This window comes from Canis lupus, chromosome 7 (assembly GCF_011100685.1).
Source record: "Canis lupus familiaris isolate Mischka breed German Shepherd chromosome 7, alternate assembly UU_Cfam_GSD_1.0, whole genome shotgun sequence".
NCBI lineage: Eukaryota > Metazoa > Chordata > Mammalia > Carnivora > Canidae > Canis > Canis lupus.
This window is the reverse complement of record NC_049228.1, coordinates 39162235-39177710: the sequence shown is the minus strand read 5'-3', so window position 1 is coordinate 39177710 and position 15476 is coordinate 39162235. Positions and strand designations below refer to the sequence as shown.

General features: G+C 41.2%; 1 protein-coding gene across 21 annotated transcripts in view; it reads right to left on the bottom strand.

Annotated features, from left to right (window-relative positions):
* Nucleotides 1-15476, bottom strand: part of ENAH (ENAH actin regulator) — a 145325-nt gene that overhangs the window by 24233 nt on the left and 105616 nt on the right. For all 21 annotated transcript variants that reach the window (XR_005362288.1, XM_038542839.1, XM_038542830.1 and 18 more), the window contains one exon: nt 14864-14948. Coding sequence is in view for 20 of the 21 variants with exons in the window: in XM_038542839.1 (XP_038398767.1) it covers nt 14864-14948 (85 nt within the window). In the remaining variant the exon portion in view is untranslated. The remainder of the gene's footprint in view (nt 1-14863; nt 14949-15476) is intronic.

Genomic DNA, 15476 nt, shown 5'->3' with positions numbered 1-15476 from the left:
TTCCCAGTTACTATCAACTCTTTTTAGACATTTCTTTTTAACTTCAGACACTACCTCAGGTGACTCCTTCAGCTCCCTCACCACACCTAAGCCTTTCCCAGCATGGTCACATACACATACACATACACAGGAGAATATACATTCCTGGGGAAATCGATATTCAGAGTTTATGTTATTAATACAGTTAAACCATACAGTATCCTAAAGCTACACTGCATTTCTTTTATTTTAAGTCAACTCTACACCCAACATGGGGCTGGAGCTCATGACACTGAGGATCAAGAGTCGCACACTCTTCCAACTGAGCCAGCCAGGTGCCCCACACTGCATTTTCATATTGAAGTTCTTAGGTTTGATTTGTTTTGTTGTTGTTTTTACCTCCACATTGACAGCCACTTCTTCAAGCAACACAATGTTTTTGTTTTGTTTCGTTTTGTTTTTAAGATTTTATTTGTTTATTCATGAGAGACACAGAGAAAGAGAGAGAGGCAGAGACACAGGCAGAGGGAGAAGCAGGCTCCATGTAGGGAGCCTGACGTGGGACTCGATCCCCATCTCTAGAATCAGGCCCTGGGCTGAAGGTGGTGCTAAACCGCCAAGCCACCCAGGCTGCCCAACACAACGAACGCTTTTATCATAAAAAGTAAGCTTAAGTTACAGGCAGTAAGCCAGGTCTCAAAAACTTACTGCATAATGGCTATTTAGAGCCAGGGAGTTCTGACTTAGAAAGATTATTCCACATATCGTAACGTAATATTTATTCTAGGGTTTTCAGTCTATAAAAGATCCAGAATATGTACTGATGTAGGAGAGGAGTATGATGCCAGAGAGATTCCCCAGGTTCATGGATAGTGAGTGGAGCAGGCATTTCACAAAGCTGCAAGAGATTCTGCTGATTGTATATTTTCTTGATTTGAAGGGGGAAAAAAGGTGGTAGTCAAAGTCCTTGGCTAATGTTTTAGCTTGCTCACTAAAAAGATGCATGTCTAAATATATTTCCCAGATCTTTAGTAGCATGAATAATTCCCACCTGAACTGGACAGTAAATAAATCTGACATTCATGTTTTGACCTCTAAAGGAGAACATTTGTATTTTCTTTTTAGGGGACAGTTTCCAAGTTTGCAAACCCTGCTTTTCTTAGAAATATCACTGCCGACTCACACTCAGGAAACACATATGATGCTTCTTCCCAGAGCGGTGTTGTGTCTACAACTACTCTTTACTGTTAGAACCACCTGAAGACTTTTTCAAATTACAAGGGCTTGAATTCTGAAACTATGCAAAACTTCTCCCAGGCTGTTTTAATTAAGGATGTGCATTTTACATTAACTTGAAAATTTCTGAAAAAATACATTTTTCAAAGACAATTATAGAGCAAATGACCGATATAACAGTCAAAAGCATTTTAAAAACATCAGAAATAGTCTCTCCCACCACCAAAATACCTATTTCCTCAAAAGAGCTAGCCACGAATATAAAGATATATCCAAAACACTGGCCAGCAATAAGGTTAATGGCTTTTTCTTAAATATATTCAGGCACACATTTAGTTTATGTTAACTCAAAGATTTTTTTTTAAAGCAAGCAAAATATAAATAAAGTTTAAAAATACATTTTATACAGCCTTACCTATGTGGGAGAGTGTTAGGTAGGTAAAGAATGATTGAAATTTTGACACAATTGGAAGTAGAGGAGAGCAGACAGGGAAGAGGACAGGACCTGAGTTGGTAACATTTAGTAACACTACAATATTCCTAACATTTCACAGAAAATAAAACTGTATGGATATATTCTGATCATATCATGTGGGTCTTTCACTTCTTTACTAGCAAACAAATGAAAAGTGGACAAAATGAAACAAAGTAATTAAGGTTTAAGGTTATAGCACTCCTGAGACAGGGAGGTGGTCATACTTACAGGAGGAGGCGATCCACTCTTGGTCCACCCTGCCTGTGAAGGCTGACTGGGGGGCTATACACCCTCATGGCTGCCCTGCTGCTTGGGTACTGGGACTACAGTCCCCTTTTATAACTTTCAAGTAATGGTGCTGATCTACTAACTATTTATAGACATTAACTAAATTAAGTTCTATGTTGAGACTAAACACAGGACTGACTCATGTTTCTTAAATATGTTTTTCACCATAGTCAAAGAAGCCAAATATTAATAATATGAGTAGACACCAAAAACTGATATTAACAAATGAAACAAAAGTGTGCAGAAAACTAAACAATAGCACCATCACGTGATGACAGGAAAGGTATGGGGCTAATTAATATCCGAGGTAAACGTTAATTTCAACTCCTCTCACTCTTATTAAAGTAAACAAATTAAAAGTGTATAACCAGCAGTACAACAAAGCTTGTAACAAAACAGGAATCCCTTCCCCAGGGAGGGACCCTCCCAATCCTGATTTCACTCTCCAGAAACAACTACTTTCAATCTGGTACTGACCTTGTGTTTCTAAACACAGTGATTTGTTCAGAGTGACTGAGTCCTCCAGCGTGACACGTTTCTACTGATGTTCAACTGCACAAAGGACCTAGTTTCTACCCCTCCAACCCATAAAACCTCTCCCTTCGCATTCTTCTAACCAAACCATACTGCCACTTGGGATACATCAACATTCACTTATATTATTCATGGGTGATCATATTTACTTTTCAGAGCAATTCTTCCTTGCTCTGGTGTTAAAAATTACAACCTTTTTCCCCATTTGATCCTTTTTTCTCTATACTATCCCTGCTCCACCCCAAACTCTCCAACAGAACTGTAAACCCTCCTGATATGGTCCAGCGTATCAGGGAATCCACTCTATTTTCTGTTCCCTCATGGTTGCTCTCCTCCAGAAACACATCAGGAACCCTCAGACCTCTTGGCTTATCAGACAGGTCCCTAAGGTCTGGCTTTCGCCTTAGCCACACTGGGAATTCCCTTGTCTCTGTCCCAAGCTGGGTCCCTTGCTTGCAGGCTGCTCCTATGACTTCATCACTCTTGGTTTATTCTCTCATTTTAATAGAACACACCTTCTGGTAGCTTCCTGGGGAAGTTGTGCAGAGATATAAGTTTGACTGGCAACATCCTCTTAGGATTTGAAGCCACAGTCCTCACCCCAAGCTCTGAAAACATTCTGTCATACTCTGAAATGCCACCATGACAGGCCTTGGTGAGTCTCATCAGTCTAGAACCAGGGGCTGGCAAATAACACCCAAACCCAGCCACTCCTGCCCCCTCAAGTGTCGTCCCTGGCAAGCCGCAAAGAAGAGGTGAACTGCTGCCATAGAAACCTTGTGGCTGTGTCTGCAATAATGACCACCTGGCCCCAAGCAGACTTCCCAATGAGCATGGAGCCTTGACACAGGGCTCGATCCCACAACCCTAAGGATCGTGACCTGATCCAAAACCAAGAGTCGGATGCTCAAATGACTGAGCCACTCTGGTGTTCCTGATTATTTTTAAATAACTACAGTTTCTGCCTTATAAGTGAAATATGTTCCCTTAGTTCTCTGCAGCTGCTGCAGGGTAGTTTTAGGTTTTCTTCTGTTTCCTGTATTACACCTATTTCCTCAAAGGTCAATTTCCTGTTTGTTGTCTTCTGTTTTCATGCATAGGTGTCCCTCAAAGGTCTGACGATTTCTGGCTGTCCACTTATGTCTATGGAGTGGCACTGAAGCTGGGCAGAAGCCCTCGAGGAAATTACCTTCACTGGCAGGGACCCTAAATGTCAATACCTATCCTTTCTCTTGGCCAGGCCAATTTTGCCAAAGATGGCTCAACATTTCTTGCATGAGCTCTACAGGTGTGGCTACCAATGTCTAGGAACTGGGCAAGAAAAAGAGACTGACCTGGCCGACTCTAACCAATCCCTGTTTTCATGGCAAATTGCCCACACCTGCACTTCTATGCCTGATGTGGCCCAGTCAAGACCAGGGGTCAACAAACTTTCTGTGGGCCTCACACAGCATCTCTACTACATATTCTTTTCTCTCTTTTTAAATACAACTCTGTAAAAATGTTAAGTCATTCTTAGCCATCAGCAATGCAAATACAGACCTGAGGGCTGGATGTGGCTGGTGAGCTATAGTTTGCTAACCTCTGGCGTAGGCTTCTGAGCAGTCCAAAACAGTAGTTGCCAGTTGTATTTCACCACTGAGCATTTGACATGCTCCTAGTTTGAAATGATACATGCCTGACATATAAAAATACATATCAGATTTTCCACACCTAGCATAAAAGAATGCAAAATATCTCTAAAGATTTTGTATCACTTATTGAAGTTATTTTTCTTAAGATTTTTTAAAGTAATCTCTACACCCTATGTGGGGCTCGAACTCATAACCCTGAGATCAAGAGTCACATGCTCTACCAACTCAGCCAGCCAGGTGCCCCTGAAATGATAATACTTTAGATTTAGAAAGTTAAATACATTATTAAAGTTCATTTTTGTTTCTTTTTTTATGAGAGAGAGAGAGAGAGAGGGGCAGAGACACAGGAGCAGGGAGAAGCAGGCTCCATGCCGGGAGCCCGAGGTGGGACTCAATCCTGGGACTCCAGGATCGCGCCCTGGGCCAAAGGCAGGCACTAAACCACTGAGGCACCCAGGGATCCCCTCTTTTAAAAATTTTAAAATGTAGTCACTAGCAAATTTAAAAACGACATGGAGTTTGCATCATATTTTACTCGAACAGCACTGGTCTAGAGTGTGTCTGGTTCACTTCTAGAGAATAAATCTCTGGTCTCCTGGCCAAGTGTGGTGGAGGACATGTGGCTATCTACATACTCTTCATAAAGACTTGTAACTGACACTTCTGTGTGTGGCACTATAAAATAGCTGGCTGTTGACAGGTGCCATGGCCACTCACCCTTCCTCTGTCCTGGCTTAGCTGTAGCTTTTGCTGGTCTAAGCTACTACTCATACTAGTTTTTTTTTATGATCGCCATAATAAGATCCATAAATGAGGAGGCTTACAACAACATGAATGCATTCTCTCATACGAGAGGTCAGGCTCTGAAATCAAGGTGCTGGCTAAGGGCTCTGATGCTGAGCCTGCTCCATGCCTCTTTACTGCTTCTGGTGATCACTGGTAACTCTTGGGATTCCTTGGCTTGCAGATACAACACTACAGTCTCTGCCTCCCTCCATCCTATGATCTCCTCCCTATGTCAGCCTCTGTGTCTTCATAGGGCCATCTTGCTTTTGTATCTTTATTTAAAATTTTATTTAAATTCAACTTAGTTAACATATAAATGTATTACTAGTTTCAGAGGTAGAGATCAGTGATTCATCAGTCTTATATAACACCTAGTGCTCATCACATGACATGCCCTCCTTATGGCCCATCACCCAGTGACCCCGTTCCCCCACACCCTTCCCCTCCAGCAACCCTCAGTTTGTTTCCTATGATTAAGAGTCTGTTATGGTTTGTCTCCCTCTCTGATTTCACCTTGTCTTATTTTTTCCTCTCTTCCCCTATGATCCTGTTTTATTTCTTAAATTTCACATGTGAGTGAGATCATATGATACTTGTCTTTCTCTGCCTGATTTATTTCACTCAGCATCACACCCTCCAGTTCCATCCACGTCATTGCAGCCTTTCTCCTCTTCTTCTAAGGTCACCCAGTATACTGGATAAAGGGGGTCCACCCCACTCTAGTATGACCTCATCTTAACTAATGAATCTATTTCCACACAGGGTCATATTTTGGGATGCTGGGAATTGGGACATATCTTTCTTGGGGGGCACAATTCAATCCAGAACATCCTTCATGAAAGTTAGAGAGTAGATGCCCATTCCTTTTCTGTCACATTACATAACTGATGTTCTGCAAAGGGCAGCTGACCTTCCTAAACAAACCAGATTCTAAATATGTTGTTTAAACTTTTCTTTAGTAATTAATTTCCTTTTCGTAACTATTTCAGAAGCCAGGAAAAAATGATTTAAAGAATAAGAATTCTTAGCTATTAATTAAAATAACCCATTAATAGGGGTGCCTGGGTGGCTCAGGTGGGTACACATCTGCCTTCAGCTCAGGTCATGATTTTGGGGTCCTGGGATTGAGCCGCACATCTGGGGGGGGAGGTTCCTGCCCAGCAGGGAGTCTGCTTCTCCCTCTGCTGCTCCCCCCATTTGTGCTCTATCAAATAAATAAAATCTTAAAAAATAAAATGAAATAATCCAGTAATAATTTATGGTTCTGAGTAAAAAATCCTATCAAGTTTGTATGCATACCCAATATACATATGGCTGGGGAGCACATTATTCCTGTCATTCTCTTCCAACCCATCACTTACTACTTACTCACCAAACACAAACCACTTGCCCATCGTCAAAAATCAATTCATGAAACCCTCAAGAACAATATACCTAAAAGCAGTAACAGAAATGTATCATTATATAATATGAACTTTATACTAAAAATATAACTACCAAAATCTTACAGGTGAATAATTATAATGTAATAATCTTCATTTTGATTACACTTTTCAGTAATGGTGTAGAAAAGAACCAGGTAAGGAGCCAAAGTTATTAGTAAGGTCACGAAATAAAAGTTGGCCAAGGGTATTGTATCATGCCTCTGAAAATCAAATCAAATGCAAGAACATTTATTTCTTTATAAATAACCACATAAAATAAATCTTGGAAATAGAATTTCTATTGGAAATCCAGCTTCTGATAGTCTGTGCTGCATTACCCTGCTACCATCATGTTTCCTTACCAACTGCCTCTGCTGCTGAGACAAAGACCAGTGCTAAGTGTCTGTATAAAGATACTACAAAGTACCTTCTTCCAAGTGTGGTTTCATCATGGGCAAAAACAAATCCCATAGGATGTAGGCCACAGGAGAACAGCGGAGACTTTTCTCATAATTTGAGAATACTGAAGTGTTAAAAAGCAAGGTCCTTTTTATTACTCAACAAATACAGGAAAAGATAATAAAAAATCAATTTCTCAATATGGCATATAAAGCACTTTACAAGCTGGACACAACTTATTCTTCCAACTGTTCCATCAGTCCTGGGAGCGGCACCCATGTCACAGGGCTGACTGCACCCCCTTGCCTTACACATCTGCTCTTTCTGCCTGGAATGCTCTCCCTTTCTGAAACCAAAAGTTCCTACCCAGCTTCCTCTTCAGGGCATGACTCCAGGTGCATCTCCTCAGGGAAGCCTCCCACCATCTCCCAAATAGCACAGACAGAAAAGCCTAAACAGCATGAAAATGGATTGTATTATCTTATTTAACTGTCTCCCAACCACATAAACTCATATATTTTCTGCCTCTTATACCTAACTAACACCTACATACATGTGAATTCAGGACCAGAAAATTTCTTGGCTTTTTCTCAGAATTTTTTTTTTTAAGATGTTATTTATTCATGACAGACACACAGAGAGAGAGAGGCAGAGACACAGGCAGAGGGAGAAGCAGGCTCCACGCAGGGTGCTCGATATGGGACTCGATCCCGGATCTCCAGGATCACACCCTTGGCTGAAGGCGGCGCTAAACCACTGGGCTACTGGGACTGCGCTTTCTCAGAAATGTTATTCAGGTCTCTACTCTCTAGGAGTCTATAATGTTCACTGTATAGATGAGGGTCAGCTATAAAGTACATAATAAACAGTAAAATATAAAGTAAGAGAGGATGTGATTAAGTTGTAAGAGTTCAAAAAAGAAAGCCACTGGTACAACTAGAAGAGAGTCTACAGATGATGACAACGCACTGTCAGAAAAGGAAAACCAGAGAGTGGTGTGTGGAGAGCGAGCCAGGAGAAAGACAAATGTGCAAGGTAGTCCTCAGACATTAGGCCAAATGATGCAGCTGGAAGTGAGCAGGACTGGCCCTTGGGACACTGAGGGCAAAGTGACATGGCAGGACTGTCTGGACTCTTATTCAATCTGACTCCACTCCAAGACTCTACTGGAATTCCAGAAAAATCTTGTCTATGAACAAACTCATGACAAAGTAGAAAACTGAGGGGTCATCAGCAGAACAACTCTATCATCAAGTTTATGGAAGCAGGAATGGCAGAGAGGAGTTTAATTAAGTCTACACTTCTTTCCTCAGTTTCCATAGACAAATATATCCAAGTACCCATTCAACATCTTTACATGGATGTCTAACAAACATCTCACTCTTACAACAGTCTCAAAGTTTACCTCTGATACCTCCCAACAAAACCTGCTCGACTCATATATAGTCTTCCGTATCTCAGTGAAGGACAACTCCATCCTTCCCACTCACTTCATGTTAAAAGCCACGATCCCCCCATCTCTCATACCCCGTATACAACCTCAGAAAGTGGGGTTTCTGCCTTCTTGCCACCTCCGTCACTTGGTGGAAGCCACTGTTATATCCCACCTAGTTTTCGTTAATAGCCACCCGGTTTTCCTGCTGGACTGTATTCACCTCTAGAAGGCGCCCACCTCTATCTGTGTTTCTCCACAGGCTAGTCTCAACAGAGCAGCCAGTCTGATGGTTAAAATGGTAAGCCAGGGCAGCCCCAGTTGTGCAGCGGTTAGCTCCGCCTGCAGCCCAGGGCGTGATCCTGGAGACCAGGGATCAAGTCCCATGTCAGGCTCCCTGCATGGTGTCTGCTTCTCCCTCTCCCTGTGCCTCTGCGTTTCTATGAATAAATAAATAAAAATCTTTTAAAAATAAAAATAAAATAAATAAAATGGTAAGCCAAATCATTTCTACCAAAATCATTCAGGGGCGCCTGGGTGGATCGGTCAATTGAGCGTCCGACTCTTGGTTTTGTGCCAGGTCATGATCTTAGGATTGTGGGATTGAGCCCCATGTTGGGGCTCCATGCTCTGCAAAGTCTGCTTGAGATTCTCTCCCTCTCTCCCTGCCCCTCTCCCCATTCTCTAAAATAAATAAAATCTTAAAAAAGAAAGAAAAGAAAAAGAAAACCATTCAATGGTCCCTCTTTCTCTCAGAACTAAAACTACCTTCTCTGCAATCTCTGGCCAGGTACTGCACGATAGGATTCTCCTTTCTATTCTTGCTCTCTCTATCCAAGTCACCGTGGCCTCTTCATTTGTCCTTGTACACAAATGCACGATCCCACCCCAAGGCCTCTGCACTAGCTGTTCCCTCTGCATGCAAAGTATTTCACCAAGACACCTGCTTGGCTAGCTCCTTCCTTTGTCTCAGTAACACCTATCCTGACTGACCCACCCCATTTACAATTATAACCAGCCTCCCTTGCCCTGCCACCACAACCACTCCCCTCTACTTGGCCCAGTCCCTTCCCAGAGCACTAATCATCTTTTGCCATGTCTACTGTTTACTGTCTGATTGGGGGTAAGGCTGTTTACACCCCCATCCCATTCCCTGCCCTGGTGTGTTACAAACACAGGGAACAGACAGTGCCCAGAAACTCCTTACTGCGCTGCAGAGCAAAGACAGCACATCCAGAATACATACTCAAAGTGGCTAAAGCACACATGACAAGAGGAACCTGGGAGAGATCTCTCATAAGTCCAGCAGACACACAGGATGGGAGGGGGCAACAAGGCCATAATCAGGCTTAATAAACTCACGCATTGCCTGAAAAGCAGGGGCATCTGCCACCCCTCTCCTCCTCAACCTTCGCTCAATGGATGGAATGGCATTTACCACAGGAGACTGTTCTCTAAACAAACTCAACATGCTGCCTCTGGTGAGTCAGAGCTTTTGGAACCAGCTCAGCATCTATGGGGTCCCAAGGCCTGTCTGTTCCCCACCCTTGTATCCTCTAAAGGAGAGCCCGCCAGCCTCTGCATCCTGCCCACCTCCACAGATGTCCTGACAGCTTTCTTGGTCAGGGAGGAACCTGCCCAGTAGAGACCTTACCTCCATGATGCAAGAGGAAACCCAAGCCATGGACTGACACCATTCAATCTCGTATGTTTAGAAATAAATGGACCACTAAAGATGACCAGATAATTTGAGTAAAACCAGTATGACAATCAATTTAACTCTACAGGAGGGAGAAGACTCAGGCAAAGCAAGAAAAATAGAAAATAGGAGAGGATTAAGATACAATTATGAATTTGAAACAGGCTGTTAAAAAGGGAATAATTATAAAATAGAAAAAGCTCTTGGAGATTAAGATTAATCTTTCAACAGACGATCCACTACTGTGCTCAAACCTCATTAGGCAGCTGTGAGCCATGTGTGTGGCTCCTGAACATTTGAATGTGGCCTGTCTGGATGGCAATGTGTGGTATTCATAAACACATTCCTAATTTTGAAGACTTGGTATGAAAAATAGGATATAAAATACTCTAACAATTGTTATACTTATTTCATGTTAAAACGATAATACTTTAGATAAACTGGCTTAAATAAAATATATTATTAAAATTAATTTCACTTGTTTTTTACTTTTGGTAATTTGGCCACTAGAAAAAAAAATTTTTTTTAAAGATTTATTTGTTTATTTATTCAGAGAGAGCGAGAGAGAGGCAGAGATACAGGCAGAGGGAGAAGCAGGCTCCATGTAGGAAGCCTGACGTGGGACTCGATCCCGGATCTCCAGGATCTCACCCTGGGCTGCAGGCGGCGCTAAACCGCTGCTCCATCGGGGCTGCCCGAAAAATTTTAATTACATACATGATCCATATTACATTTCTACTAGATGGTACTGGTCTAGAATATATTGTTACAAATATCGCCAAGAGGGGTGTCTGGGTGGCTCAGTCGGTTAAGTGTCTGCCTTTGGCTCAGATCATGATTTCAGGGTCCTGGTATCAAGTCCCACATCGGGCTCCCTCTTCAGTGGGGAATCTGTTTTTCCCTCTCACTCTCCCTCTGTTTTCTCTCTCTCAAATAAATAAAATCTAAAAACAAACAAACAAACAAACCTCCAAGAATACAGAACTGAAAAAGAAGCAAAAAAATGAGACAAGTAAGTATCATGAGGAAATAACCCAGAAAGGTCAGCATTGACTAACATTGACTAACAGGAGTTCCCAAAAGAGAACTCAGAAAACAGAGAGAAGAAATGTTTAAATGGTTATAAGTCTTCAAATGAAAAAAAGGTCCGTTAAGTACTGAGCTAAAGAAAATAAACCCCACAAAACCCTAAAACTTTAGTTCATGACATAGTCCTAAAAATCCAGATTACTGTGGTTGACAGGTTTAAAGGGATTCCAGAAAAGGGGGCGGGGGAGGGGGCAGAACACCTGTAAACATAAGGACAAAATTAAGGACAGATGTAAGAAGACTGCAAATGTATAAATTGTTAAATGAGAAAACCAGGGGATGGGATGGAAGCACAGGGACAGGGGTGTCACAGAACGAAGAAGGTGGAAACAGCTCAAGCGAAGACACAGGTTCAATCTGAAAGAGAAACCAGTGTCAGGGCTGAAACTAACAGCTGCTGGAAGCTGGCCAGGGAGGTGACAAGTTGTGCTTTCTAGGGGGTGGGTACACAGCCCCCAGCTGTCACAGGACTCATCAAGAAATAGAAAAAGCAGCATACGATTTCATGCTATGGAAGAAGCTATCAGGACTATTAAATGCAGAAATGGTTAAGAGTGATTAAACTCTGGGCATTAATAGGAAGGGAAGGCAGGCGACCCTCCCCATCTTCTGCCCTCCAGAATCTACCATGTGCTATAAAGGGAGTCTACCACGTGCAAATGACTTTAAAAAAATTAATCTGACAGTAATAAAGTGGGAATAACTGAAAGGAAGTCTAGGTTAAAGATCAGTAAATCAACTACAAAACACTGGCAGTATGTAAGAGAACAAATACTGGAAGCTACTAGTAATGAGAATGTCAGAAGAGTAGAACAGGCTTTTAGAGACAGAAGTCACAGGGCACACTGGAACAGAGATCATGAATGAAGAGCATTACAGACCCTCTAAGCAGAAAGTCTGGGAGAAATATTAAAGAGAAGAAGGTATGTACATTAAGAATGAAATCATAAGGGTTTAACACTTCAGTATTAGTAGGACACCCAAATGCATGAGCTCTAAAACAGGAATTCTCACTGAGGATCAACTGTTGGAACTGAGGGTGGGAGGGTCTGTGACCCTCTGAAATGACATGCAGATGTTGCACGTAAGTGCACATATATGTGCATGTAAGAAGGGCGGGAGGCTGGGGGAAAGATGGCACGAATCTGCTGCTGCGCCAAATTCTCAGGAGGGTCTATGATACTACCCTATTTCGTGGGCAATATGGCACAGATCTCAGGTGTATGATCACAGCTGTCGATGTAGAAGCCACCGGGATAAGACAGTTAAGGTAAAGCTTCAATATGCAACCCAATCATCAGTCTGTCAAGGTATACCACATACAGAGGGAGAACAAGGACAGCTTGTGCGCATGTTCATGTAAGAAGCCAGAGGAGTGAGGGGTACAAGGGACAAAAGGCAGCAAGGAAGAGACTCTGCACTTTGAAAGGAAGAAAACAAAGTGGCAAAGTTGCACAAAGAGGAGATATTTGAAGTAGAAACAAGTCAATGCTGGAAGCAGCATTTCCAGATTTGAGGAGACACAAAACAGATTTCAGCAGATAAAAAAGGAAGTGGGTGAAGGAGAGAGAAGGGAAGGGACAGAGAAAAAAAATTAACACTGAAAGAGAGAAAGTGGTACTCGAATGGAAGGTTTCCCTACAAGAAAAGGGGGCACCCAGCTGGCTCAGTTAGTGCAGTGTTCGACTCTTGATCTCGAGGTTATAAGCTTGAGCCCCATGCTGAGTGTAGAGATTACTTAAAAAAATATTTTTAAAAATCTTTTTAAAAAATAAAGAAGACAGTGTAGCTAGGGACAGAAAATAAAAATTTACACAGAAAATTTACATTTACCAAAAAATTTTAAAAATTAATTTACAGAAAATAATTTAAGAATTTTTCAGAACTTTGGGTTTTACTCTTCAAAACGATTGAGTTCAAGTTTTGACCTAAATGAGCAGTATAGACAACATTCAATTTTCAAACTCTGAAGTATCTTCCTATATACAAACAGAAAAGCCAGGTGAGCGCTGCAGGGCCAGCCCCTGGACGGGACAAAATCAGACTCAAGGTACAGCGTTTTCACAGCAGTTAGTAAAAATTCACTCAATATTCATTTCCACTAAAACTGCAAGTTCCAAGTTCTGTTCTGAATGACCTCCATGCAGAGGATCACCCATCTGAGATCCTCACCAAGCCAGCAGTACCCTCTGCTGGCTCCTATTTCTATCCTGCATTGTCCTCATCCAGCAACTGTTCCAGGAGCCACTTGTCATTCCATGATGCCAGAAATTATGTTACATTTGGGTTCTTTCCTGGTCCTTCCTAGCTTTCCACAAAGGTTATTCCCAATCATTCTCTTTTAAAGATCTATCCATTCATTTGAGAAAGACAGAGAGTGTGCAAGCAGAGGGAGGTGTAGAAGGAGGGGGAAGCAGACCCCTCGAGTGTAGAGCTTGACCTGGGGCTTGATCTCACAATCCCTAAGATCAAGCTCTGAGCCCAAACAGTGTGAGACACTCAACCAACTGAGCCACTCAGGCACCCCATGATCATTTTTTGTTAATTACTTTTCCGTGTGTGTGTGTGTGTGTGTGTGTGTGTGTGTCTATGTGTGTGTGTGGAGGGGGAGGCAACAGTCTCATTATAATTTCTAACTCTTGGAATTGTTCTGTTTAAAACACTCAATACAGAACCAAATTCCATCTTTTAAACTTTCCTTATTTCTACAAAAATTTAATTGTATTTATATTTGTTATAGCTTCACTCAAAAGAGTTGGATAGATTTTCATCAAATTTGGAGCTATTTCCAGAGCAACTTTACTAAATATAAAAGGCTGTGACAAAACCAAAATTCATTTCAGAAGGGCCTTCCCCAAGAGCCAAGCAGTTACACACCAAAGCAGCCAACACGGAACATGGTGAGAGATCCCTCTAGCTGACAGGGGAACATGACACACACATCAAAACAACACAGAGAATCTGAAGAGTGTTTCAAATGTGAGATCCAAATCAAAGGTCAGAAGAAGAGATGCTGGCATGCTATGGATCAAATGCTTGTCAACTGGAAGAATCCATCTAAGTATGATGGTTATCAGCTGTCTAAAATAAAACAGGTGACCGACTAGTGATAAAAAGCAAGATCAACATCTCCAAAAAGTTTTCATATGTTTAAAATGGAACACCTAGGGGTGCCTGGGTGGCTTCAGTTGGTTAAATATCTGCCTTGAGTTCAAGTCATGATCCCAGGGTCCTGGGATGGAGCCATGCATGGGGCTCCCTGCTCAGTGGGGAGTCTGCTTCTCCCTCTGCCACTCCCCATGCTCATGCTCTGTCTCTGCCAAATAAATAAATAAATAAAATCTTATGAAATAAATAAATAAAATCGAACACCTGAGTTTAACTAACTCAATTTTACTGAATGTATCTGAATTTTACAAAACTGTTACAAATTTGGTAGCTTATAGTTCGGAGACTCTGCTAATTGAGAAATTTTCTTACAAACTGTACTGTATTTCTTTATAAATTACATTGAAGCAACAAGATGTTATCATTGATCTTACTGAACCAGCAATTTAATCATAAATAGAATGAGTTTGTATTCCATTACTAAGCACTATGATAATATCTCATTATCAATGACTTCTACTAATAGCCATGATTTCAACTTTCTAGTTAAATTAGTTATGTGAAAACCATAATGACCATAGATCAATTTATAATTGCTATAAAAATAAGACTCCCTGAAGTGAAAGTCACTTTGTATGCTGCCAAGTGACTTTTTTTTTTTTTTTTTTTTGCCAAGTGACTTTCAAACGGCTGACAAGATATAATCCACTTTCAATATTAGGATGCTTACAGGTTTTCTGCAGTAGAAAGAAAAACTGCAAATAACAACATAAAATTTACCTTCTTTGAATTTCCAATTCTTCTTGTGATGGGCCATTTTGAACTTGGGCAGGCAGTTGAGAATTTTGTCTAGGCAATGTTGGCCCTAAAAGGGAGGGAAAACATTATAGATGAACATTATCTTTATAGTTAGCTGGACGGAGGAGATAAAATCATGAGAAGAATAACATAAAACCATCACATATTTACAAATGTATCTTCTCTTTGTTTAGCAAAATAAAATATAAGCTTTACATAACACACAGCAAATGAAAGACTGCAACATAATGCTGTCATCATCTCCAGAAGGCTTACTTGAAACAAATGGAAAACATCAACAATAAAGGAAAAATAAACATTTATATATGAAGAGCTGGAGGAAAACAAGTGTTCAATGAGCATCTGAATAGGCACCTGAGCTGGACGTTTCTAAGACAATGAGACATTCTCTTTGGGGTACTTATTCATGAAGTGAAGAGGGAGAAGTTAAATGAAAAAAATCAGAATTCAAAAACTCACCTAAATAGAACACTGGAAATGAAAAACAGGAGAGAGAGAGCATGAGAACCTTATTACTAGGATGAAGAATGCTAATGCATTTATCAAATTTGCCCAATTTAAGCTGCCATTTTTA